At 43.2% G+C, this 26080-nt stretch overlaps 1 protein-coding gene and 1 pseudogene across 3 annotated transcripts in view; one reads left to right on the top strand and one right to left on the bottom strand.

The window, feature by feature from the left end:
• Positions 1-3117: 3117 nt before the first annotated feature.
• PPP2R2B (protein phosphatase 2 regulatory subunit Bbeta) overlaps positions 3118-26080 on the bottom strand; it is a 678268-nt gene continuing 655305 nt past the window's right edge. For all 3 annotated transcript variants that reach the window (XM_032628594.1, XM_032628595.1, XM_032628593.1), the window contains 3 exons: positions 13962-14131; positions 6501-6592; positions 3118-3843 (listed from right to left, as the gene is read on the bottom strand). In XM_032628594.1, the coding sequence (XP_032484485.1) occupies positions 3564-3843; positions 6501-6592; positions 13962-14131 (542 nt within the window). In that variant the 3' untranslated portion in view covers positions 3118-3563. The remainder of the gene's footprint in view (positions 3844-6500; positions 6593-13961; positions 14132-26080) is intronic.
• On the top strand, positions 16948-18654 carry LOC116750508 (annotated as a pseudogene).

The raw sequence follows: 26080 nt of genomic DNA, 5'->3' as shown, positions 1-26080 counted from the left end.
TACTAGGGTCTTCTTGAGCCCTGGAGGCAGCCAGCAGAGGGGCTGAAAAAAGAATGGGGCCCAGGGTGGGGGCGGGTAGGAGGGAAGCTTTGGGTAGTTACTCTGCAGGTTTGAAGGAAGAGAAATGGTCTCCCACGTTGTCAGCGATGAGGTGTTAGAGGGTCTAACTTTTATTATAATGGACCCTGGAGGTTCAAAAGAAATACCTTGGAGACAGCTGACTTACTTCATCGGGTCACTGAGCTAAAAGAATCGTAGCTTCATCTTTGTTCCACCTGACAATTGTTCTGCCTTCCACATGCTGGTTGCCTAATGCATGTTGATACGGTTGAGTTAATTACAAGGTCACTGAGAGGTTGAGAGATGGTCCCCCGCCCTCAAGAGTAAAGGCAGGAGCCAGAGATTAAAGAGTTAAGAAGCATGTTGGTTCCTGTTGCCTCTTCACCTCTGGACATCCCACTGCTGCATGCTGCCTTGTATCTTCCTTCTCTGTTTCTTCCAGCTCACCTTCCTCCTCTGGAGGTGAAAGCATGGATGTCTGCCAACGTTCAGCTTTTGAACTGCTTGTTAAAATGTCAGGAATGGACTGTTGCATTAGGATGATTTTAATCAAAGCCCGGGAAGCTGCAGCTCCCATTTCCCAGAAGTCAACAGACATCCTCCAGTATAACCTGAGGGCTGGTACAAAGCAGCAGGCCTTGTGGGGTAAATTTAAGGTAGGGCAGGATTCTGAGAGCACAACAAACCGTCGAAAAGGTGGCAAGTCAGCTTTCACATAGCTTTGAGTGTCAGCTGGAAAAGGGACTGACTTCTAGGTGCCACCAACCAAGAAAATCACCAGCCCTGGGGCAGAAGGAGATGGCAAGTGTAAATACCTAGTTCTGTACCTGGCGCAGAGCAGGTCATTGGCTGAAGCATGGTGGTGGGGACTGTTGCCAAGGCCTGACCTCTAGGGCCTTCTCCTCCTGCTTGCATTTAGGAGTCTTCGATGGTTGCTCTGGTGCATCCTTTGTTCAGGGGGAAGGGGAGGATGGCGGCCCTCTGCTCTTGGCTCTGACGTCTTTTGCAAGTTCCTCCCACGCTGTAGATCTCAGACTGTACACCTATGTGGTGAGGGTATTGGATTAGTGTAGGAGCTTTGAGATGGAGGCCACAGGTAGGCTATAGGGGGGCCTGTGAACCCCTTAAAGGCATGACCAAAATTGTTCATGTATGTGCTCCGGGGAACACTCTTGACTCCAGTCTGTGAAGAACCGCTGTCCATGGCAAGTCTCTGATGGCTCCAAAGGCTTAAATGTTCTGTGGCATCAGAGCTCAGTGTCCCGAAGTTCGGTAAGCATGCGTCCTGGGGCTCACAAAATGCCTGTAGGTGGTGAATGGGTACGTGTTTGTTACACGAATGGTTATGTGATCATTTTAATGTTAGAACAAAACATTAAAACTGACATTTCATGAATATTCTTTGTGTGGAGGAGGCTAAGTCTTGCTTTTAGAAAAGGTGACTTAAATAAATGTGAAATGAGGAACAGTACAGAGGTGGGTCGATGCTTAAGTATGAGGAAGAATGATCTGTCCTGTCAACTGGTACAGACAGAAGGGCTGAGTGTTGGGGAAGCAGAGAAAAGGCTGTGAGGAAGTTGATGGTCAACTCAGGACAGGAACCGGCTGGTCCTTCTATCTATCTTGATACCACAGTTCTGTGTGAGTTGGACAAGTTTCTGATGCTCTCTTGGTCTCCTCTGAGAACACTGTCCCCCTCAGGCCAGGCATCCTGCCCCAAGAGTTTCCACTGGGGCTTTCATCACAGGAAAGATAAATACGGAGAAGAAAGGCACGCTTTCATCCACATGCTTCCTCAATTTTGAGATGTACTTGTTCACATTTTAATGTTTCTGAAATTGAGCCGCATCTTACGAAATTGTTCATTTAAGTAGTTATTTCCTTGCCAAAAAGCTGTTATTAAATGGATAGTAGCTTAGAATTGAAAGATGGTTCTTTCACCATTTTTCCCTCTTCCAAAACAAATTACACTTGAACGTTGGGACTTCTTATAAATATACAATGCGAAAGAAAATTTCTCTTTAAAAGGAGAATTCTCATGTCAAGCCATTTCACTAAATGCAAGTCTGGGGAAATGAGTCATGGTGACAGGAATGGAGACACTGAGCCCAGGCCCGGCTTTGAGTACCTCCCACCTCCTCCCTGAGCCTCCGTTTCAAATTTCTCTGTCTTTTGAATTCATTTAGTCTCCTTCCCAGAGGTGCGTCACAGGAGACCTTCTGGAAGTTATATGTCTGAATCCTCAACGGGTGGGAAGGATGAACCAGCCTCCCCAGTTTCAAGCAGACTCTACTTTGATGTCAAAGCTTCTTGATTCCCCCATATTCCATTTTTGTAGGAGGAGAACCCTCTGGTCTGTTTTTCTAGATGGTGAGCTTAGGGTGGATTAGAAGCACTTGATTAGCCTTTACAGAGCAGCGTTCTGTATTGGCCATTTTTGTTCTAGCTACAGTGGAGATTGATGGATTGTTACTTTTGGTTACAAAACCCAGGAAGAGGGGAGGGGGCTGCTTTGGAGACACTTTCTCGGGGAGCCAGGGGTGCTGCCATGGCCTCCAACTTACTGTTGCATTTAGAATGCCAGATAATAAACAACCAGGACTCGGCCTTTAGAAAGAAGTCAATGGAATAAATAAGCTGGAAAAGGTTGAAGGGAAAAAGCCAAGGAACATGTAAGTAGACGATTATATGGAGCCATTTAAAACAACAAAAAGCAACAGTAACAAAGCAGCAGATGGAATCTGGCCGCACATGGCCTTGCCAAGTTAACTCTGAGAAGCGAAGTGTTCTCTTTATGTCCCCTGAAGCATTCATGGTGTTTCCTAGCCAAATTCTCAGGCTGTTTCTATGGTGCTTACGAGAAAAGAATATAGCAGAGTTGATGTGGCCCTTTTCCCTCCCCATTCTGCATCCTCTTTGCAGCCTTGTGAAATAAATCTCTGGTTCAAATGAAATTGTGAAAAAGAAAATGGAAAATGGAAAAAAAAAAGTGCTGTAGGGGCAGGATATGCTGACTGGTTCCGATTTTTCACAAAACAAGGAGAATTTCTCTAAGAGTAGAGTAAACGGTGTTTATTTTTCGTTGAATTTTTTTTCAATCATCAAATGGAGTTGCTTAATTAAAAAAAAAAGTATCTCTTTCTTTTCTCTTTAAATACTACAGACAACCTCATTTTATCTCAGCAGACACCTAGAAACAAAACACTGGACCCACCAGAGAAAACGGGGCAATGAAAGCATCAGAAATTCAAGTCAGCTATGGAAGAATTACTGTTAGCTGGCAGCTCTCAATTCTAAACAGAAGTGTCCCAGAACCTGTTGGGTTTGACAAAATTTCTTAGAACTGGGGATTTGGGAAGGTTGGACTCCATGGACTTCTATTCCATTTGTTTCCTGCAGAGGGAAATTAGAGTCGATGCATCAAATGAACACCCAAAGAAACATTTAAAAACGTGTTTGACTAGTACTCAGTATGTGAGATTATTAAGTAATAACTTGTCCTCCTAGTTAACCTTGTCCTGGAATATATATAGGTTATTTGTAGCCGCCACTGCTATAATATTTTCTGAAGGATGCCAAGCTGTATGCAAGATCTTTTTGCTAAAGTCCAGACTGTCGACACTGATCTCGTCTTTTCTCCGCTTGCCCCCCACGCACACTTTGCGCGGTTTTAGGATAGCTCGGGGTTTGCTGTTTTCCCTCGAGGCCTCAAGGGTGACGTCGCGCTTGGTGTTTCGGTCAAACATCCTGAAGAAGTTGTTGTAGGAGCCCGTCATGATGACACTGCAAGGCAGAGAGGAAAAAGGGAGTGACTGAGTGCGACAGACAAAGGCTTTCTAGAGCAAACAGCACCACAAAGTGGCCAGTTTATGGCACCACACGAGAAACAAACAAGAGAGCCAAAACTGCAACAGGCTTTGTAGTGTGACTGTTGAGTTTCTTTGGAATCACTAAGAGCAACAAACTCTTTGGCTGGGTGAAGGATCGTTGAAAGCCCTCCTTGTTATTTACCAATAGATTCCTTTTGGTTCTTGGGCTCCATAAATGAGTCCAGTGGTTTTAATGATCCCAGCCCACCTCCCTCACATCAGGATTCTGAGGCTGGGGTGAAGTTATGAGTAGGAACACTGAGAACAACCGTCATTGTATTGTGTACATTTAAAGCACAGCTACAGTAGGAGGGATTCTGTGTTGCCCGACCGCTAAGGCTTTCTTGCATCAGCACTGCAGGAGGGATGCTGGCAGTACAGCACACATACCAGCATGTTTCCTCCCCCTGCTAAGAACTAGATCTAAATTCAGCCTTTTCCAAAAAATTAGATGCCATCATGGTCTCACTCGGGAAGGGAGTAAACAAAAATTCAATTCTGAAGGGATGTAGGATAAGGAAGTAAGCCTTTGAGGGGACTGACAGATGGTTCCTACCTTTCTACAAGAGTTATCCATTCTCAGGCATATCTCCAATTGATTAAGAGAGCAGTGAATGCCAGAGCCTTCCAGAAGCAATGGACTGACTCTTTAATGGCGACAGTTTGGACAAGATGACAGGCTGAGGGAAAGACACCAAGTAGCGTCCCATTGTGGCTGCCCCCTGCGGAGGTGGGCATGGCCTTGTTTGTGGGTGAGGCTCTGACTGGATGGTTAGGATGGGAGAACGCAGAGCGAGCTATTATTACCTCATCAGGCAGGGTGCTGAGTGCTTTACCCCAGACTTCATTTACTCTTCCTTCATCCCATGTAAGGGATTTACACAGGAGGAAAAGTGAGTGACTTGTACAGTGTCACACATCTAATAAGTAGCCAAGTCAGTTCTCCAGCCCACATCTGCCTGACTCTGGGGCACAAGCATTCAGCCACTTGGCCTCACTGCTTCCCATGCACTGACCTTTGCTTCCCTCACCATGACCTGACTTGTTTTTTTTTTTTTTTGCAGTACGTGGGCCTCTCACTGTTGTGGCCTCTCCCGTTGCGGAGCACAGGCTCCGGACGCACAGGCTCAGCGGCCATGGCTCACGGGCCCAGACGCTCCGCGGCATGTGGGATCTTCCCGGACCGGGGCACGAACCCGCGTCCCCTGCATCGGCAGGCGGACTCTCAACCACTGCGCCACCAGGGAAGCCCGACTCGACTTGTTTTTAAACAGTAAGAGAAAGTCTTTTCTGGGAAAATAATCTCAACCTTATCTGGACCAAGAATAACATTTTCTCAGTTATGGAAAGAAATTGTAATGTGGTGGAAAGCGTGTTGATTTTAGGATTCAAACTCTTCCTCTTGTCTCTACTGCTTACTAGCTCATGAGCTTGGGCAGATTACTTTATCTGGCTGAGCCTCCGTTTCCTCAGCTGGAAAATGGGGATGGTGAAAACAATCTCGATAGATTGTGGTCGGGATTAAAAAACATCATGTGTGTGAAAGTACCTAGTAAGTACAGTTTTTGAATCTTGGTTAAGATAGGAGGGAAACTGGAACAATAACAACCACAAATATTAAAAAAAAAAACCCTATTCTTAATAAACAATGAATAAATGACAGTTGTAAATGAAAATAAATAAAATAATAGGGCTGGGCTAGCTTCTTTTCCCCTCGAGGGCCTTTGTTAATATGTCACAGTTGCTCTGCCCTCTGCCCTCTACCAACTGGGCACGTCCTCTGCCACGTGGTGATTCCTTCCAGGCCTAAGTGGAAGGCTGATTTTGGATCACTGACCAAAAAAAAGCCCAACAAGGGTCACAGAGGGAGAGCCTGCGCTCACTAAGAGCTCGACTCTCCGAGTGCTTTGCCGTGATAGAATTTCCCCGCTTCCGAGCACTACTGCCGGTGCTGCCTTCATCGAGGAACAGCCCCTGGTAGACTGTGCTTACTTCTCCTGGAAATCAGAGGGTCACCTGTAATATTTGTCAAACCAGAAAGAAACTATGGGGAGGTAATAGGAAGTACTGTTGAAATCAAAGGCCTTAAAACAGTCATAAATCACCTTCAGGACATGTGATAAATGAGGCCGAGTAGAATTCGGTTAATGAACCACCAGGGCCTTCGGCCAGGTCTATACTGGCAGCTTCGAGGAATAATTTTCCATCTAGAAAGCCCACTCTGCAATCATCTGAACTATTCATGCTGGAAATGTGCTGGTGGAGCTTCATTTTAGCCATGTTGACCTAGCTCTGGGAGTGTCTTGTGTGTACGAGGTAGGATTTTCTTGAGGTTAAGTGGTCCCCTGAGCCAGTCCTGAAAGAGGAGTCAAGGGTGTCACTCATCCCTCCCTCCTTTCCAGGCCTGCCTCAAGGGTCATCCAGTGGTCTACACGGTGCGTCTCTGCCAGGCCTCGGGGCCGATTTTGATCTCCCTTTGGTTGTATCCCGCTTAGGATACACAGCCCAGAGCCTTCGCAAGGAGAGGGGGACCACCTTTGGAAAGTTCCCAGCCACGCAGACCTTTCTTACCTGTCTGACCCATTCCACACACATTCAAATTTATCAAAAATGCAGTCATTTTCGTAGAGGGAGCACAGCTTGCTGCGGAGGTAGTCGTGAACCTGGTTGGGGGCGGGGAGGACACATTAAGAGGGTGTTATTATTTTTAAAAATGATTTCTCTGTGTGAAGCTCCTCTTTGGATGTGAGCTGTTAATTTTCAGTGTAAATGCGGATTGAATCAGACGGGCTCAGATCTGAACCCAGGTGTGGCCCTTTTCGGCCTTGGCACATTAAGATGAGTTGGTGAGCTGCTTACACGGCTAGTGTGGATTAAACAAACTTGCTTACATAGATGGTGGCATAGAGCAGGGCCCATTAAGCGGGAGAGCCCCATTTTCTAAGCTGATTTAGAGGACACCGTTCATTCAGCCTCTTTTTTTTTTTTTTTTTTTTTTCCCTGCGGTAGGCGGGCCTCTCACTGTTGTGGCCTCTCCCGTTGCGGAGCACAGGCTCCGGGCGCGCAGGCTCAGCGGCCATGGCTCACGGGCCCAGCCTCTCCGCGGCGTGTGGGATCTTCCCGGATCGGGCACGAACCCCTGTCCCCTGCATCGGCAGGCGGACTCTCAACCACTGCGCCACCAGGGAAGCTCTTCTTTTTTTTCATTCAGCCTTTTATTCGACAAATATTTATTGAATGCCTGCTATGTGGTTGGGAGAGAGACCCGTGAACAGAATACCCCTGGGGTGCTTTCCTCCTAGTGTTGGGGAAGAGACTGTATAACCAAGTAAGTATATAAGATAGTTTAGATGGTGATAAAGATATAGAGAAAAAAACATGGAAAAAGGGAGTGGGAGTATTATATTATACAGGGTGAGTAGTCAAGGGTTCACCTGAGATGGTGGCCAGAAGGTGCAGTGTGGAGGCCTCAGCGTGTGCTCACCAGTTCCCGTAGGCCCCTTACTCTGAGTGATGTGAACAGACTTCACAGAAAGGATGCTGAGCCTGCTGTGTCGTGAAAGAATGTAAGCCTGCAGGGCCAAAGGCAGGGAGGCTAGGTGTAACCTGGGTGATAGATGACGGCTTGGACCAGAGCGGGCAGTGGTGGGAGGTGGTCGGATTCTCGACATGTTTGGAAGGAGAGCTGATGGGACTTGGGGATGGATCCACTGTGAAGTGTGGAGAGGAGAAACAGGAGTCAAAGAGGGCTCCTGCATCTTTCTCTTGAGCAAGTGGAAAGATGGAGCTGCCATGTTCACTTTTGGGATCTATAATTTGGAGATGTCTATGCCAAGGGAGCTCATCCAGTAGACTGATGTGATGTGCATGGCGCAGCCCTGGAGTATGCAGCAGTTTTCTCCTGTTTCTATTTTTCAGTGAAACGAGAAGCAAGGTTATCAACTGAGAGTGAGGAAGGGGAGGGGGTTGTTGGGAAACAGTGCAGGGTTTCTGGAAGGCACCGAGGGCCGCTTGAAGTTGTTGGATGTGAATTTTAAATGCATCTGGTCAGCACGGTTGGGTGTTTTTCTCCAGCTGCATTCAGCAACTCAGGTGAAGGTGGCAAATAGGCTGAGGATTAGGGCTTGGAGGGTAGTAATCTGGGTGCAATTTTGAATTCTTCCTGAGCTCTGTCATAGGGACTGGTAATTACAACAGGCATACATAATACGCCAGCTTGTTATTATTAGCCAGGCGCTTTATCCATAGAATCTTATTTCATCTCTAACATCATCTTAGGACGTAAGTGTTGTCATTCTCTTCGCTTTAACAGAGGATGAACTACCGGGTATGACACCATTTGTCCGAGATCACACAGGAAAGGAAATGACAGAATGGGAAGTGAACCCGGGATCTGGGTTCTGGAGCACACACACACTCTTGCCTTCTCTAGCAATCTACCTCCTACTGCCTCTGCCCCATTGGCCTCGCCTTGACGTGGGGTCTCAGTCCTAGACAGGAGCTGGGAACTGAGGTGAGGCCAAGAGGGAGCTAAAATTGGGTGAAGGCAGACGGACGTTATGAAAAGCACTGTTTGACTTTGTTTAGATGGACAGGGATGGTTCACTCTTCCTTTTCCTAGGCCCCTCTCCTCCCTTGACCCCAGAGCTCTGTTGGATGCTGAGCTCAGAGGCTCAGCTGTGTGCTTAGCACTGGGCAGAGGAATGAGGTCAGATTCATTCCTTGCTCCATTAGATGTTCTGGGTATTTGAAAAGCTCTCTGAGTTATTTGGACAGTGGAAGGATTTCTAAGTCTGCAAATTAATTTACTCCACTTTTACTCTCTTGTTCCCAAACAGTTCTGGGCCTTGTCAGGGTATCTGCTTCAATGCTATAGTGACAAGAGAATCCATCTGCAGCTGGGCTTTTGGCTTTGTTAGGTAATGGGATGTAAGGGCGAGGCTTGTGTCTTGAGCCTGGGAACTCTGCTATAAATTAAGTCATTGTCCTTCCCTTCCTCCACCTTTTGTGCGTATTGGAAGTGGCTCAGATCTGATCTGGAAGGCGATTTTGTTTGTAGGGCCATTTCTGCTTGTTGAAGATCTCTAGTTATCATTAAGAATCCTTGAGCAAAACAGAAGAGAGTCCTGGGACAAAGAGAGAGCTGATTCCAGGTCTTGACAAACTTCTTCTATAAAGGCCCAGGTAGTAAATAATTATACTTTGTGGGCCATGTAGCAACCACCCAACTCTACCCTTGCTATGCAAAAGCAGCTATAATAAACAAATGAGTGGGAGTTGTGTTCCAATAAAACTTTATTTACAAAGATAGATAGGTGGCAGACAGGATTGGCCTCTGAGTCATGGTTTGCCTAACCCTGGTCTTGACTGTAATTCCCCCCTCTCCCAAATCAGCACAGACTATTGCCTTGGAAGAAAGTGATGGTGGAGGTAAGGGCATAAATTGGGGGTCGAACTTTTCTTCTGATGGTTGGAGGACCCTGACCTCAAGAATCTGTCTCTTTTCTAGAAAGCAAGCCTGATTCTTGCCTCTTCTTGATTTTATCATTGACTTGCTTCCAAGTTCTGTGTAATAGAGGGAGAAGAGGAAGAGGAGTGGGGCTTCTGAAGGGGAAGGATGTCAAGATGGAATTAGTGCAGTGGGCAATGGGAGCCAAATTTATTATCCTCGTACTCCAGATCTCCTACTTTTTGGAGGAAAAAGACAGGCAAAATCGATCCTATTTTCAATCTTATCTCCCCCTACTTCTTCCTCTTATCTGTTATGGAGCACTTTTTTTTTTTTTTTCATTATTTTCCTGAAACTCTTAATTTATTTGATGCACCGTCTTTTTTTGTAAGTTTAGCTGATTTAAAATGTTTGTTGTGTTAATTTCAGGTGTATAGCAAAGTGATTCCATTATACACACACATATATATATAAAATTGTTTTTTCAGATTCTTTTCCCATATAGGTTATTACATGATATTGAGTAGAGTTCCCTGTGCTATATATACAGTAGGTCCGTGCTGGTTATCTACCTTATATATAGTACTGTGTGTATATGTCAATCCCAAACTCCCAATCCATCCCTCCCCCACTCCGTCTCCCCCTTAGCAACCACAGGTCTGTTCTCTGGAGTCTGTTTCTGTTTTGTAGATAAGTTCATTTGTGTTGTATTTTAGATTCCCCATATAAGCGATATCATATGATATTTGTCTTTCTCTGTCTAACTTACTTCACTTAGTGTGATAATCTCTAGGTCCATCCATGTTGCTGCAAATGGCATTATTTCATTCTTTTTTAGGCTTATTGATATTCCATTATATATATGTATCACATCTTTCTTTTTTAGGCTTATTGATATTCCATTATATATATGTATCACATCTTCTTTATCCATTCATCATTGACAGATGATAGACATTTAGGTCACTTCCATGTCTTGGCTATTGTAAATAGTGCTGCAGTGAACATTGGGGTGCATGTATCTTTTCATATTACGGTTTTCTCTGGATATATTCCCGAGAGTGGGATTGAGAGATCATATGGTAACTCTATTTTTAGTTTTTTAAGGAACCTTCAGACTGTTCTCCATAGTGGCTGTACCTGTTTACATTCCTACCAACAGGATGGAGCAGTTCTGGGAAGTTCCTGACTACCTCCAACTGAGGGCCTCTACAGGAAAAGATGATCTATTACACTATGAAGGTATGTGGCGTATATATTCTGTTGTAAAAAAAAGAAAAATCTTAGGCAGAGAATATAGACTTTTTTCCATCAGAGGAGAGAAAAAGGTAAGATACCGACATGAGAAACAAACATCTAGAGAGCAACAGAGTAAGGGAAAACTTAAGACTCGTGGTCCTATTTGATACTTCTCTCTCCATGTTGCAAAAAGTGTTTCTATGCTATGTTCCTATGAGCTTGGGGACGGCCTCCTTGACACTAAGCCGAGTCTCCCAACACAGTGGTTCTCAAACCATGTACTTGTGGGAGCCTGCTATTGTATAGTTGATAGACCACTGTGAGGCCTAGCACGATTAAACTCTGTTGGTTTGTTCTTCTGTTTCAGGGGTTGACAAACTTTTCCTGTAAAGGATCACACAGTAAATATTTTAGGCTTTGTGAGCCATATGGTTTCTGTCACGACGACCCAACTCTGCCGTTGTGGCATGAAAACAGCCATAGATAATAGGTAAATGATCAGGTGCGGCTGTATTTGGCTCCACAGGTCAGTCTGTCAACCCCTGTTCTATAGGAAAACGTGAACATAGCTCATCATACTTCAGTCTACAGCTTCTTATTCCCAGAAACATGCTTGAGATCGCTTGATGGATGTATGAAGATCCAAAAGAGTATATCACCTGTCTCCCTGCCCAGGGAAGGCACTAGTAATTGATGATGGAATTCCTTCCCACTGGACCAGTCCTTACAATTTTTTTCAACAGTGTTCCAGACACTGACTCACTCAGTTTGTTTACCATCTTTGATATACTATATTACCATCTGATACGGTATATAAACTTAACTAAATTGCTTTGAAATATGTCACCTGAAATAAGTTAAGTAACTTTTGTAGTATTTAATTTCAACAATGAGCTATGAGAGCTCTTCCTCAGTGTTCTACAAAGAAGAGGTCTACATCTACTACTAGGTAAACATGATTTGAGAAGCATGACCTTAAATGCTGATGACTTCATGTCACAGCTAGCTAGCTTTGTTCTAGAAGTCTTTCCCTAAAATAAAAGTAGTAATTGCTCTCCCCCTGTGTAGCCTAATCTACTTTTCTCTAAGCACGGCTCTGCAGCAGGTCACACGCCTGTCAGGTTCTAGTTCCCATCGCCATCGCTTTCGTACTAAGGGATGTAACACCAGCTGGTTTGACTGCGCAGCTGGAGGGGGACGCTCCTGTCTGCTCTAGCCCTGTGCTGAAGGTGAGGGCTGTGAGCGGGAGCCTGAGGGCAGCATGTCGGGCACAATGAGAACGCAAACACACAGGGGATGCTATTTGAACCACAGGGGTAACCACACTACCTTGACCACATCTGTGGTCTTCATTTCTGGCCCCCAAACCTTTTTACAGCTTCACGGTCAGCCATCAAAGTCCTGAGTGTCCTCAACCTCCTCTCTCAATGTTTCCTGCTTCTCCTGAGGCCACTCACGTGGCGGCTGGACTTCTGCCCTCGTGTGCCAAGGTGAGTGGACTCCGTGCTGCTCAGGACAGTCATCCTTCCTGTCTCGGGTCCACAGCTCCTTCCAAGTCATGCCATCCAACGTGACTTCCTGCCACCCATCCTCCTTACAGTCAGCAACAGTTCTCAGCCCCTCTACCCCATTCCTGGAAGCCACTCTAGCGCCTCAGTCTCTCTTCCATCCCTGCCATCATTCTTAGCGAGTCAAATACTCTGGACTCTCGGTTACTTGGCCTCATCATTTTCAGTGCGTTTTGTCCTTTGCTTTCTGGGTCATATTATGAGCCTTGTCATTACTATAACTGTATGTGTTTAGTAAGTATCACTCTTGCTACTTCCTATCATTTTAAGTCATGCCCTTTAGTATCTTGATTCTATCAATTCTTCATTCCCCTTATAACCTACCTTAGATTCAGCCATCCATCATTCCAATCAGTCAATCACTCCCTTAATAGATACCTTCAACAAACTTGCTCTTCTCCCTCTTCCATCGTACTCCCTTGGCAAAACCCCATCACTGGTTAAATCTAACTTTCTGCTCTTCCTTACCTGTACCAAGCAGGTGAATGTGGCTGGAAAAAACACACAATCACACAGATCAGTCTCACTTTAAATCAATAATAGAAACCTCAAGTGGATCCCTGAGCAACCCTACCATACTGCCCCAGTCAATTCACTCTCTTCCTTCTCACTCAGCTAATGACCTTGCTTCTTATTTTACTGGAAAATAGAAGCAATAAGAAGAAACCATCTGTATGTTCCCATCACAAAATTGACAAACCTACTGCATCTGTAGCTACTTACTCTTTTCTCTTTCCTTTGACGGATGAGTTGCCCACCTCATCTAAGTCCAATTCTGCAGTGGAATCTATTCCCTTGAGAAGCTGACTGCTTCAATTAATTATCACCCTCTCTACAGGCTTACTCCTATCAGCATAAAACAAGCTGTGATGACTTCCTCAATCCTGCATTCCATTCCAGCTACTACCCCATTTCTCTATTCCTCTTCAGAACAAAAATCTCTTTCGAAATTTCACTACAGGGCTTCCCTGGTGGTGCAGTGGTTAAGAATCTGCCTGTCAATGCAGGGGACACAGGTTCGAGCCCTGGTCCGGGAAGACCCCACATGCCGCGGAGCAGCTAAGCCCGTGCGCCGCAACTACTGAGCCCGCGCGCCACAACTACTAAAGCCCGCGTGCCTAGAGCCCGTGCTCCGCAACAAGAGAAGCCACCGCAACGAGAAGCCTGTGCACCACAAAGAAGAGTAGCCCCTGCTCACCGCAACTAGAGAAAGTAGAGAAAGCAACGAAGACCCAAAGCAGCCAAAAATAAATTAATTAAAAAAAATTTCACTACGTTCCACATCCTCTAGTTACAGTCTCTCTTGAACCCACTCCAATCAGACATTCATTCCTACCGCTTCACCTACAACTAACTCTTTCATTAAGGTGCCTGATCATCTCCATGTTACTAAATCCAATTGGCCACTTCTCAGTCCTTCCTTGATTCAGCAACAGCATACGGCAGTTGGTGACTTCTTCCTCCTCGATTCACTTGGCTTCCAGGACTCCTCTCGGTTTCCGTCCTACCTCACTGGCACTTTCTCCAGTCTCTCTTGCCAAATCCATTTCCTCTTCCCAGCCTGTAAACACTGGGACCTCAGGGCATGGTTCTTGACCTTTCCTCTAGGCTAGATCTATCCAGACTTACACTGAGCTGTCTACCTGCTATTTCTGGATGTTTAACTGGCTCAACATGTCTTTTATCCTTCTGCTTTGTAAGCCTTTGCAGGCAGGGGCTGATTTGGAACCCTTGAAGAAGTGCCCAATCTACGTATTAGTGGGTGGTGGTCTGTACCTGGTAAGTCTCGATGGGGCGGTTTTCCATGTTGAGATCCCACACTTTGACCGTCAGATAGTCTCTGGTCATGATATACCTCCCACTGTGGCTGAACTTCACATCCGAAATCGAAGAGATGATTTCAGAGAAAAACGACCTGTTGCTTGGATCTTCCGGCTCTTCAAAAACTGCAGAACAAAAGCAAAACAAAAGAAATTTAGTACATCCTTATCAGCTGATGCTAACGTGTTTGGGCCAGCTCGAAAGCCAGCAGTCTAACCTGGAGTAGGGCTGGAATCGGTAGAATTTAAGTTGCTAACAGAACTGTCAGCTCCCTGGCAGCAGAACAAGCTGTCACTGGTTTCCATATTTTGTTTCTCATGGAAGGACTCCCATGGGGCTTGTCACATCCACAGATCTGGCACTGACAGTTCACAAGCTCCAGGTCTATGTATCTGGCTCTTTCACTTTCCCCCATGGTTCCTGGGTGTCACTGCATATACTATAACCTGTAGTCATCTTACACACTTAAAAATTGTGTTTATGCCATTTTTTGAGATATAATTCACATACCATAAAATTTACTCATCTAAATTTTATAGTTGGTGGGTTTTTTTTTTTAGTATAATCAATCATGCAACCATAAACAAAGTCTAAATTTAGGACATTTTCATTACCTCATCCTCTGTAAAAAACCCAAAACAACTCCATTCCCATTAGCAGTTACTCCCCATTACCTACTCCTGCAGCCCTAGGCAACCACTAATCTATTTTCTTGTTTTATGAAATTGCCTATTCTAGAAATGTCACACAAATGGAATCATTCTCCCCCTCTCTCTCTCTCTCTATATATAGATATATATATATATATATATATATATATATATATATATATATATATATATATATATTCTTTTTTGGTGACTGGCTTCCTTCCCTTAGTGTAATGTTCTCAAGGTTCATCCATGTAGTGGCATGATTCATTCCTTTTTATGGCTGAATAATACTCCATTGTATGGCTATATTACATTTTGTTTATCCATTCGTCAGTTGATGGACACTTGGGTTGTTTCTACTTTTTGGCTATTATGAATAATGCTGCTATGAATAAACACAAGATTTGTGTGGACCTATGTATACGTATCTCTTGGATCATGGTGCTTAAGAGTGGGACTTCGCTGCCAGACTGCCTTGGGCTTAAGGTCAGACTACCCTTGACTAGTTGTGTGACCTTGGGCAAGTTACTTAACTTTTCTGTGCCTCAGTTGCATAGGTAAACTCTGGCTACAACGTCTTTTGTATATATTTTCCATTTGCGCTGGTATCTAGCTGCTTATTCTTCCATTCAACAGATTCAGCTGATTTCCACTCACAGGAATAAAAAGCACTTACAGGAATAAAAGACACTGAAGCTTGTTGTAAGCTGCCTTAGTTCATCTTTCTAACCTTGTTTTTGAACTCCTCTCGTTCAAATTGGATGTGCGAAATACATCTTGATGTTTCCCGTCTTTATGCCCTTCATTCCTCCGTCATTGTGTCATATTTTGCTTGATTCATATGTCTCATCTCTTACATGTTATTTTAGCCCCAAATGATCACACTTGGTCTGGCCTGTTCACTTAGCATTTGCTCAGGTATTCTCCCAATGAAAGCATCATTTCTCACATTAGCATTTAACAATCCGTGGCTTATCTCAACTAGGAATGTGAGCTTCTTGAAGGCAGGATTTTGTTTTTTCTCGTCTTTGTACTAAGACTCTTGCACATAAATATTGAATAAATAGTTGTTGCTTGATTGGAACCAAAGCCAGATGAATTAGTGAAATCTTTGCCTTCTGGGTGCTCAGCATGTATGATGTTGAGCTATACATATTTGCCTACATTTAATTAGTTTTGACCTACAATAACGGCAATTGAGTATGGTTCCACCTAATAAGCGTTTCTATCACAATTTTAGGCTGAACCAAACATCAGTCTTCAGGTTACTGAGTAACTCATCCCCCAAGGCTTTCTCTTTCCTGCCCGTTCAACACACTCACGGAGTCATTATCAAATTCTATGTAGAAAATCTATAGGCAGAGACAAGATGGTGGAGAAGAAGGATGTGAGCTCACCTCTTCTTACAAAAACACCAAGATCACAACTGACTGCAGAACAACCATCAACCGAAAAATGAGGGAACCTATCAAAAAAGTTATCCTACATCCGAAGACAAAGAAGAAGCCACAACAAGACGGTAGGAGGAGCACAGCCACGGTAAGATCAAGCCCCGTACCTGCTGGGTGGGTGACCCACAAACTGGAAAATAATTTTACTACAGAAATTCTGCCACAGGAGTGAAAGTTCTGAGCCCCACATCAACCTCCCCAGCCTGGGGATCTGGCAACAGAAGGAGGAGCCCCAAAGAATCTGGCTTTGAGGGTCAGCAGGGTTTGACCGTAGGAATTCCACAGGACTGGGGGGAAACAGAATCTCCCCTCTTGGAGGGCACAGAAACCCCACTCTTGTGTGCACCAGGACCTGGGGGAAAAAGCAGTGGCTTCATAAAAGCCTAAGCCAGACTTACCTCCTAGTATTGGAGGGTCTCCTGCAGAGGCGGGGGGCAGCTGTGGCTCACTGCAGGGACAAAGACACTGGCGGTGGTAGTTCTGGGGAGTACTCATTGGTGTGAGCCCTCCCAGAGGCCACCATTTCCTCACCAAGACCTGGCACCACCCAACAGCCTGTAGGCTCCAGTGCTGGGACACCTCATGCTAAACAACCAACATGGCAGGAACGCAGCCACACCCATCAGCAGACAGGCAGCTTAAAGTCTTCCTGAGCACACAGCTGCTTGCTAAACACACCCCCTGACATGTCTCTGTCCACCAGAGGGACCTGCACCGGGACACCTGCACAAGCCTCTTAGACAGCCTCATCCACCAGGGGGCAGACAGCAGAAGCAGTAAGAGCCACAGCCCTGCAGCCTGCGGAAAAGAAACTGCAATCACAGAAAGTTAGACAAAATGAGACAGCAGAGGATTATGTTCCAGACGAAAGACCAAGATAAAAACCTACAAGAACAACTAAAAGTGGAGATGGACAACCTACCTGGAAAAGAGTAATGATACTGAAGATGATCCAAGATCTCAGAAAAAGAATGGAGGCACATGTCGAAAAGATACAAGAAATGTTTAACAAAGGTCTAGGATAACTAAAGAACAAGCAAACAGAGATGAACAATACAATAACTAAAATAAAAAATACAATAGAAGGAATAAATAGCAGAATAAGTGAGGCAGAAGAAAGGATAAGTGAGCTGGAAGACAGAATGGTGGAAATCACTGGCACAGAACAGAATAAAGAAAAAAGAATGAAAAGAAATAGAGACAGTCTGAGAGACCTCTGGGACATTAAACACCCCAACATTCACATTATAGGGGTCCCAGAGGGAGAAGAGAGAGAGAAACGCCCTGCAAAAATATTTGAAGAGAAAATAGCTGAAAACTTCCCTAACACGGGGAAGGAAACAGTCATGCAAGTCCAGGAAGTGCAGAGAATCCCAGGCAGGATAAACCCAAGGAAGAACAAGCCAAGACACATAGTAATCAAACTGACAAAACTTAAAGGCAAAGAAAAAGTATTAAAAGCAACAAATAACATACAAGGGAACTCCCATAAGGTTATCAGATGACTTCTCAGCAGAAACTCTTCAGGCCACAAGGGAGTGGCACGATATATTTAAAGTGATGAAAGGGAAGAACCTACAACCAAGAATACTCTACCCAGCAAGGCTCTCATTCAGATTCGACAGAGAAATCAAAAGCTTTACAGACAAGCAAACGCTAAGAGAATTCAGCACCAGACTAGCTTTGCAACAAATGCTAATGGAACTCCTCTAGGTAGAAAAGAAAAGGCCACAAGTAGAAACAAGAAAATTACAGATGGAAAAGCTCACTGGTAAAGGTAGGAAATCATCCACATACAAATGTGGTATCAAAACCAGCAAGCGTAAGAAGAGGAGAGTACAAATGCGGGATATTGGAAATGCATTTGAAATTAAAAGAGCAGCATCTTAAAACAATCTTGTTTAAATATAGACTGCTATATCAAAACCTTATGGTAACTACAAACCAAAAAATCTACAATGGATACACACACAAAAAAGAAAAAAGGAATCCAAGCACAGCACTAAAGTTAGTCATCAAATCACAAGAGAAGATTCTCACAGTGGTGGCCTCCTCGGCCACATTGTGCACTAAGTCGGGTGCCTTCCTGAAGGCGCAGTGACCCCTATGTCGAGCTGAGCCAGTACCAGGACCAGCACTGCCGGGGTGACAGTGAAGAACAGGAAAAATTAATTACTGAAGGAAAGCTGTACACCGCATGTTGGAAATCTTTCCTCTTATACACAACTGAAGAACAAATCTATGAACTCTTCAGCCAAAGTGGTGACAGAGAGAAAATTCGTCATGGGCCTGGATAAAATGAAGAAAACAGCATGTGGGTTCTGCTTTGTGGGACACTGTTCAAGAGCAGATACAGAAAATGCCACGTGGTACGTAAATGGAATACGTCTGGATGACTGGATCATTCGCACAGACTGGGACACAGGCTTTAAGGAGGGCAGGCAGTATGGCCGTGGGCGTTCTGGAGGCCATGTACGAGATGAGTATCGTCAGGACTATGATGCTGGGAGAGGAGGCTATGGAAAACTGGCCCAAAACCTGTGAGTGGTGAGAGCCCCGTCATGAAAAACACACTCCTTTGGCCTAGTGAATTTGACGTGCGTTACCCAAGGTCTGCAAACCTGCCCATTTTTACCTGGTTTTAATCAATGTCTCTACTGAGCTGGAAGCCTCTTCATGGTTTTCCACTTAAAAATTATTACAGGACAGAATCCAAAAGAATGCCATTAATTCTACGGTCTTAGCATCTTAGTCATGTGTCAGATTACCAGAATGATTTCTGTTTCCAGGTCAAAAATTGTGTTCCTTAGCAACAGACTTCATGAATAATGTTGATAAGCCAAAAACACACTTCTTTTAGGAAGAGTTAAAAAAATTTTTTTAAGTGTTTACCATGTTTGCATCTAAGTAGGTTCATGGTCTACCTTGGGGCCTGGAATTACTATTTTTAAAATTTTAAGTTTGCATGAGATATAGAGTTTAATAAGTGGAGTTTTGCTATGTAATGTAGCTTTACTCTAAATTAGGAATAGATGTTTGATAACTGATTGTTTTTCTATGTTGAATTTTAATCTCTAAAGGCAAACTTAAAGAGTCAAGGGAACTTCCTAAATAGTTGGTAAGCATTGGACAGTCGCAGGGGACAACACCTCTTATGTGCTTTATATATCAGGAAATTAGGTCAGGACTAGAAGGGTATTTACTAAACACAGTTTTCAAAACACGTGTTTTAGCTAACGCTAAAAAGACCAAGAGTCTGTATTACAGGGAACCTCAACTACTCTAAGGGCAAGGGGGGGACGCTGTCAGTAGGAAATGGGGAGGAAATATCAGGAGATGTGAGTTAAACCATTGCCTTGACATGATGAAGGTTGCTGTGAGAGCCAGCAGATCTATTTTTTTTCATTTTCAAACTGATCTTGGGGATTGAGTGGGATTTTTTGTTTGTTTTGTTTTTAAAAAAAAAGAGCTTAAAGATCAAGAGAATGCTTAACAAAAACAGAATCAGAAATGCTTCCCTCGGGAAATGTTTTGGCTAATTCTCATACTGAAGCCTGTCTGTTTTTTTCCCTAATTGTGCTAAGTTTCAGAGCCTGGGTAGTGAGCTGGTGGTCTCTACAGAGAAGGGAGTCTAGAGGATTTATCTTGCATTTGTAAGGCAAGAGAGAATTTCTCTAATATTATGTGAACTATTGCTTATTTTAAACTGGTAGTCTAGTATAATTTTCCCTGATGTAAGTGATATTTTTTCCTCTAGCAACAAAGTATCCTCTAATTTCTAGTAGTTTGTGAAGTTTGGGGCTGAAGTATCTCAATGTGAACATCTTTCATGTTACAGTGAGTGTATGTTTTCTCAAATTTAAACTAGCTATTTGAACTTTAAAAGATATCTCTAAATTAGCTGTAACTATTTAGGAAAACATTTGCAAATATCTAATTTAATGAGGACATACAATTCATTAATAATAAAATCTTTTTACACTGTAGTTTGAATTAATGTATTTTATATTTTGCAGTAAAACGTAACTCAGATTTCTACAGGTCTTAAAACCACAGATGGCGGTTCCCATTTGAATTGTCTTCTGTAACAGATTTCAATAAAATTGGACCAACTTGGGGCTTCCCTGGTGGCGCAGTGGTTGAGAGTCCGCCTGCCGATGCAGGGGACACGGGTTCGTGCCCTGGTCCGGGAGGATCCCACGTGCCGCGGAGCGGCTGGGCCCGTGGGCCATGGCCGCTGGGCTTGTGCGTCCGGAGCCTGTGCTCCACAATGGGAGAGGCCACAGCAGTGAGAGGCCCGCGCACAGCAAAAAAAAAAAAAAAAAAAAAAAAAATTGGACCAACTTATAAAAAAGAAAAATCACAAGAGAAAAGAACAAAAGAGGAAGGGGAGAAAAAAAGACCTACATAAACAAATCCCAAACAATTAACAAAATGGCAAGAAGAACATACATATTGATAATTACCTAATATGTAAATGGATTAAGTACCCCAACCAAAAGACATGGACTGGCTGAATGGATACAAAAACAAGACCCATCTATATGCTGTCTACAAGAGAACCAATTCAGACCTAGGGACACATACAGACTGAAAGTGAGGGGACAGAAAAAGATATTCCATGCAAATGGAAATCAAAAGAAAGCTGGAGTAGCAATACTCACATCAGACAAAATAGACTTTAAAATAAAGACTGTTACAAGAGACAAAGAAGGACACTACATAATGATCAATCCAAGAAGAAGATATAACAATTATAAATATATATGCACCCACCATAGGATGACCTAAGGCAAATGCTAACGTAATACAATAATGGTGGGGGACTTTAACACCTTACCTACACCAATGGACAGATCATCAAAACAGAGGAAACACAAGTTTTAAATGACACAATAGACCATATAGATTTAACTGATATTTTTAGGACATTCCATCCGAAAACAGCAGATTACACTTTCTTCTCAAGTGCACATGGAACATTCTTCAGGATGGATCACATCTTGGGTCACAAATCAAACTTCAGTAAATTTAAGAAAATTGAAATCATATCAAGCACCTTTTTTGACCACAACACTATGAGGCTAGAAATCAATTATAAGAAAAACACACTGTAAAAAAGACAAACACATGGGGACTAAACAATATGCTACTAACAACCAATAGATCACTGAAGAAATCAAAGAAGAAATTAAAAAAATACCTAGAGACAAATGAAAGCACAATGATCCAAAACCCATGGGATGCAGTAAAAGCAGTGCTAAGAGGGAAGTTTATAGCAATATAATCTTACCTCAAGCAATATAATCTTACCTCAGGAAACAAGAAACATCTCAAATAAACAACCTAACCTTACACCTAAAGGAACTAGAGAAAGAAGAACAAACAAAAACCCAAAGTTAGTAGAAGGAAAGAAATCATAAAGATCAGAGCAGAAATAAATGAAATCGAAACAAAGAAAACAATAGCAAAGATCAATAAAACTAAAAGCTGGTTCTTTGAGAAGATAAACAAAATGGATAAACCTTTAGCCAGACTCATCAAGAAAAAGAGGGAGAGGGCTCAAATCAATAAAATTAGAAATGAAAAAGGAGAAGTTACAACGGATACCGCAGAAATACAAAGCATCATAAGAGACTCTATGCCAATAAAATGGACAACCTAGAAGAAATGGACAAATTCTTAGAGTGGTACAATCTCCCAAGACTGGACCAGGAAGAAATAGAAAATATGAACAGATCAGTCACAAGTAATGAAATTGAACCTGTGACTTAAAAACTTCCAACAAACAAAGTCCAGGACCAGGTGGCTTCACAGGAAAATTCTATCAAACATTTAGAGAAGAGTTAACACCTATCCTTCTGAAACTCTTCCAAAAAATTGCAGAGGAGGGAACACTCCCAAGCTCGTTCTATGAGGCCACCGTCACCCTGATACCAAAACCAGACAAAGATACCACAAGAAAGTGCTGTTTACAATAATCAAGACATGGAAGCAGCCTAAATGTCCATCGTCTGTCGATGATGAATGGATAAAGAAGATGTGGTACCTATATACAATGGAATATTACTAAGCCATAAAAAAGAATGAAATAATGCCATTTGCAGCAACATGGATGGACCTGGAGATTATCATGCTAAGTGGAGTCAGTCAGAGAAAAACAAATATCATAGGATGTCGCTTACATGTGGAATCTAAAATATGATACAAATGAACTTATTTACAAAACAGATACAGACTCACAGACATAGAAGACAAACTTACGGTTACCAAAGGGGAAAGGTAGGGGAAGGGTAAATTGAGAGTTTGGGATCGACATATATGCTCTATTTAAAATATATAACCAACAAGGACCTACTGTGTAACACAGGGAACTCTGCTCAATATTATGTAATAACCTAAATGGGAAAAGAATTTGAAAAAGAATAGATACATGTACATGTATAACAATCACTTTGCTGTACACGTGAAACTAGCACATTGTTCATCAACTATACCTAATATAAAAAATTTTTAAAAACCCAAATTCTTTGTAGAAAATCTAATATAATCTAATATAATGAGTTGTCTTTCAAACCTTGCTGAATTAAACCATAAGTCAAACCAAAATACTAATTTTCACAGAACCATGTAAAAGAACAACAAAAAAACTGATCAATCAGAATTGAACTTGAGAAGTAAAAAACCTATTGAAACAGAAAAACATGAAGTCAATAGTCTCTGACCCCTCGTCTCAGTCTGTGCCCATTTCCCTTGGACATTGATGGAGCACTAATGAAGGCCCCTGGACTCCGATTGGTACCCTCAGAGTTGAGAACTAGATTTTCACCTTAGTTTCTATTCAACGTAATCTCATTAGGACTGCCCCATACAAACATCCCCATAGAGAGAGGAATGGGGGCCCTGAGGCTTGGTCACCCCCTACCCAGTGCATCTGCAAGGCAAGCTTGAGGCAGTAAGTGGGAAGGGCTCTGGAAACTACACACCCGGAGGCAGTCAATTCCTGCCTCTGTCATTTACCAGCTGTCCACATTTTTGTTTTTGTGGTACGCGGGCCTCTCACCGCTGTGGCCTCTCCCGCTGCAGAGCACAGGCTCCGGACGCGCAGGCTCAGCGGCCATGGCTCACGGGCCCAGCAGCTCCGCGGCATGTGGGATCCTCCTGGACCGGGGCACGAACCCGTGTCCCCTGCATCGGCAGGCAGACTCTCAACCACTGCGCCACCAGGGAAGCCCCCCAGCTGTCCACATTTTATTTACTACTCTGAGATTCCATTTTCCCAGCTGCAGAGTGGACATGCACGTTGCTTGGCACATAGCAGGTCCTCAATAAATGTCAGTCGCTATTTTTTATCATGAAAAGCATGCATTGGTTCCGTATTAGCCAATCATATTTCATTTACTAAGATTCTTGGTGGGGAGGGATAAGTTAGGAGTTTGGGATTAGCAGATACAAACTATATAAAAGATAAATGACAAGGTCCTACTGTGTAGCCCAGGGAACTATATTCAATATCCTGGAATAAACTATCATGGAAAAGAATATGAAAAATAATATATATGTAGAACTGAATCACTTTGCTGTACACCTGAAACTAACAAAACATTGTAAGTTAACTATACTTCAATTAAAAGACTCGAGAATTTGGGACTGAGGACTACAGAACCTGGGGATATTTAAATGAAGTAAAGAATATTTACAAGGTTATACCTAGGACTCTGTTCTCCAAATGTTTGGCATACCAGCAGGCCAGTGTAGCAACATTGTAAAGCCTTAAAGTGACAGCCCCAGAAAATGGAGGTGAAATGAAAGAAAAATTTTAATCAAGCCATGTATCGCTAATTATTTATGTAGAATGTAGAGGCCAGGATATAGATAACATACCCACCAGCACAGCACTTTGTAGTTCATTACATGTTTATGCTTAGCCAATTCTTAATATCAACTCCATGAATTCCTTTCATTCATTCAGCAACAATATTTAATGGTGTCAATAACTACTGTTTATGGGAAGCTTATTATGTTCCAGGCCCTACGCTTTGCATGTTTTATCTCATTTAATCCTTACAACAAACCTATGAAGTGGGAACCATGATTTCTTATTTTATAGATGTGGAAAACTAAGGCACAGAGAGGCTTTGCAACCTGTCCACGGACAACACAGCAAGATCAAGTAGCTCAACCGAGGAAGAGCTGAATTTTGAACTTGGGTCTGTCTAACTTCAAAGTCTCTGTTCTTAATCATCATGCAATTCTGCCTTGTACCATCTACAAGACCTTATTTTAGGAGCTGTAAGAAAATAGCAGGGTAGAATCTACATAGCATCATGGAACTATGAAGCCGGAAGGCTCTTTCTTTTTCCTGGTTATTGCACTAAGTACTTTTTATTGTGCACTAATTAGATGAAAGTTAGTGGAAGGGCTCTTAATGCTCTCAGTTCTACTCTAGCCTGTTTACACAGCCCAAGTCCTTAAGAGAATGAATCCATTTCAAACACTTAAGAGCACAGCTTCTGTACCAAGGGCTCATGAGTTCAAGCCTTACCCCATCATTAGCAAGTATAGTTTGGAGCCCCCAGGACTTTGAATGACCCTGTCAACACATCACAAGAAGCCCAGGCCATCAGGTCATCTCTCACCCCTGGATTCTAATCCCCGTGGCCTGTGTGCAATGAGTCAGCCTTTCCTCCCTCTGTCCCTGTCCCCCAGTTTATGGGCACTGACGTTTAATATGTATTATTTGTCTTTCCTAATAGAATACAAGCTCTATGAGGGTGGGGGTTTTTGTCTGTTCTGTTCTGCTGTATCCCCTGGAACATAGGAGGTGCTCAGTAAATATGTTAAATGAATGAATACTGATAATCCATTTAAATTTTTAAATGAAAATAATACCTACCTACTAGGTTCCTTTCATGATCTGTTTAACTATCTAAGCGATACTCTATTCACCTCAAATTTGTTTAAGTCCTTGAAAAGTGTGAAAATAATACAAGTCGTCTGTAATTCAAGGTTTTCACCGATTCAGGCTGAGCAATCACTTATCAGCTATTTAAGTGTCTTTTATGTGCCTGCACACACATGCACTACACGTAGTACGTCACCTAGAACATGAAAAGTATTTGTCGTGTGATACATGCCAGGTCCCGTGCTATATATGCCAAGGACACGAGGAACAACACAGACCCCGTTCTACCATCATGGAACTCACAGGCTACAGGAAGAGACAAACATTAAACAATTACACAATTTTCATTGCAGATGTGAAAAGGTGAGATTTTACTGCTTTCCCAGTGGGGAATAAGGGTGCTGGGGAACCAGCTAGTGGAATGCAAATGGAACATCACTGTGTTCCGTGTAATTTACTGAATAGGTGGTACGATAGTATCCAGTGCTTGAGTGACACATCTTGAGACAAATCAGAACTGGTATTTCTCCTAAAGACCCTTGCCTTGGCATTAGAAATCCTGCTGATCTGCAGTTTTCTACCAGTTTCTAGAAAATAAAGACATCAAGAGAAGAAACGAAGAGAACCACGGTAGAGAGAGGAAGCAGCCTTGAAGAAAATCCTAATAGCACAGACCTACTCATTGGGGATGTGTCAGATTCACCAACAGGGAGCTTGTGTCTTGTGTCTTGTTGTAACCCAGTAACAACGTTAACAGTGATGATCATGACAGCTGCTACCCTTTCTTGGTCCTCCTGCTTTGCAGAAATTATCCCACTTGATGCTCAAATTTATGAGGAAGGTACTCTCACTGTCCTTACTTATAGATGAGACAGACCAGGAGAGGTTGAGCACCTTGCCCAGGATCATGCAGGTAGTGAAGAGTAGAGGTGGGCTTTCTACTGACCATCTGCCTGTTACCCTGCCTCCACAACCTGCCTTTCCTCGCGTTGTCAGTATCATTTCTGTTAAAACAATCAAGTCAAAGTGAGCTCCCTCATCTTTTAGATATACCCGTGCATTCCC

This window comes from Phocoena sinus, chromosome 3 (assembly GCF_008692025.1).
Source record: "Phocoena sinus isolate mPhoSin1 chromosome 3, mPhoSin1.pri, whole genome shotgun sequence".
Classification (NCBI taxonomy): Eukaryota; Metazoa; Chordata; class Mammalia; order Artiodactyla; family Phocoenidae; genus Phocoena; species Phocoena sinus.
This window is presented reverse-complemented; position numbering and strand designations above follow the sequence as displayed.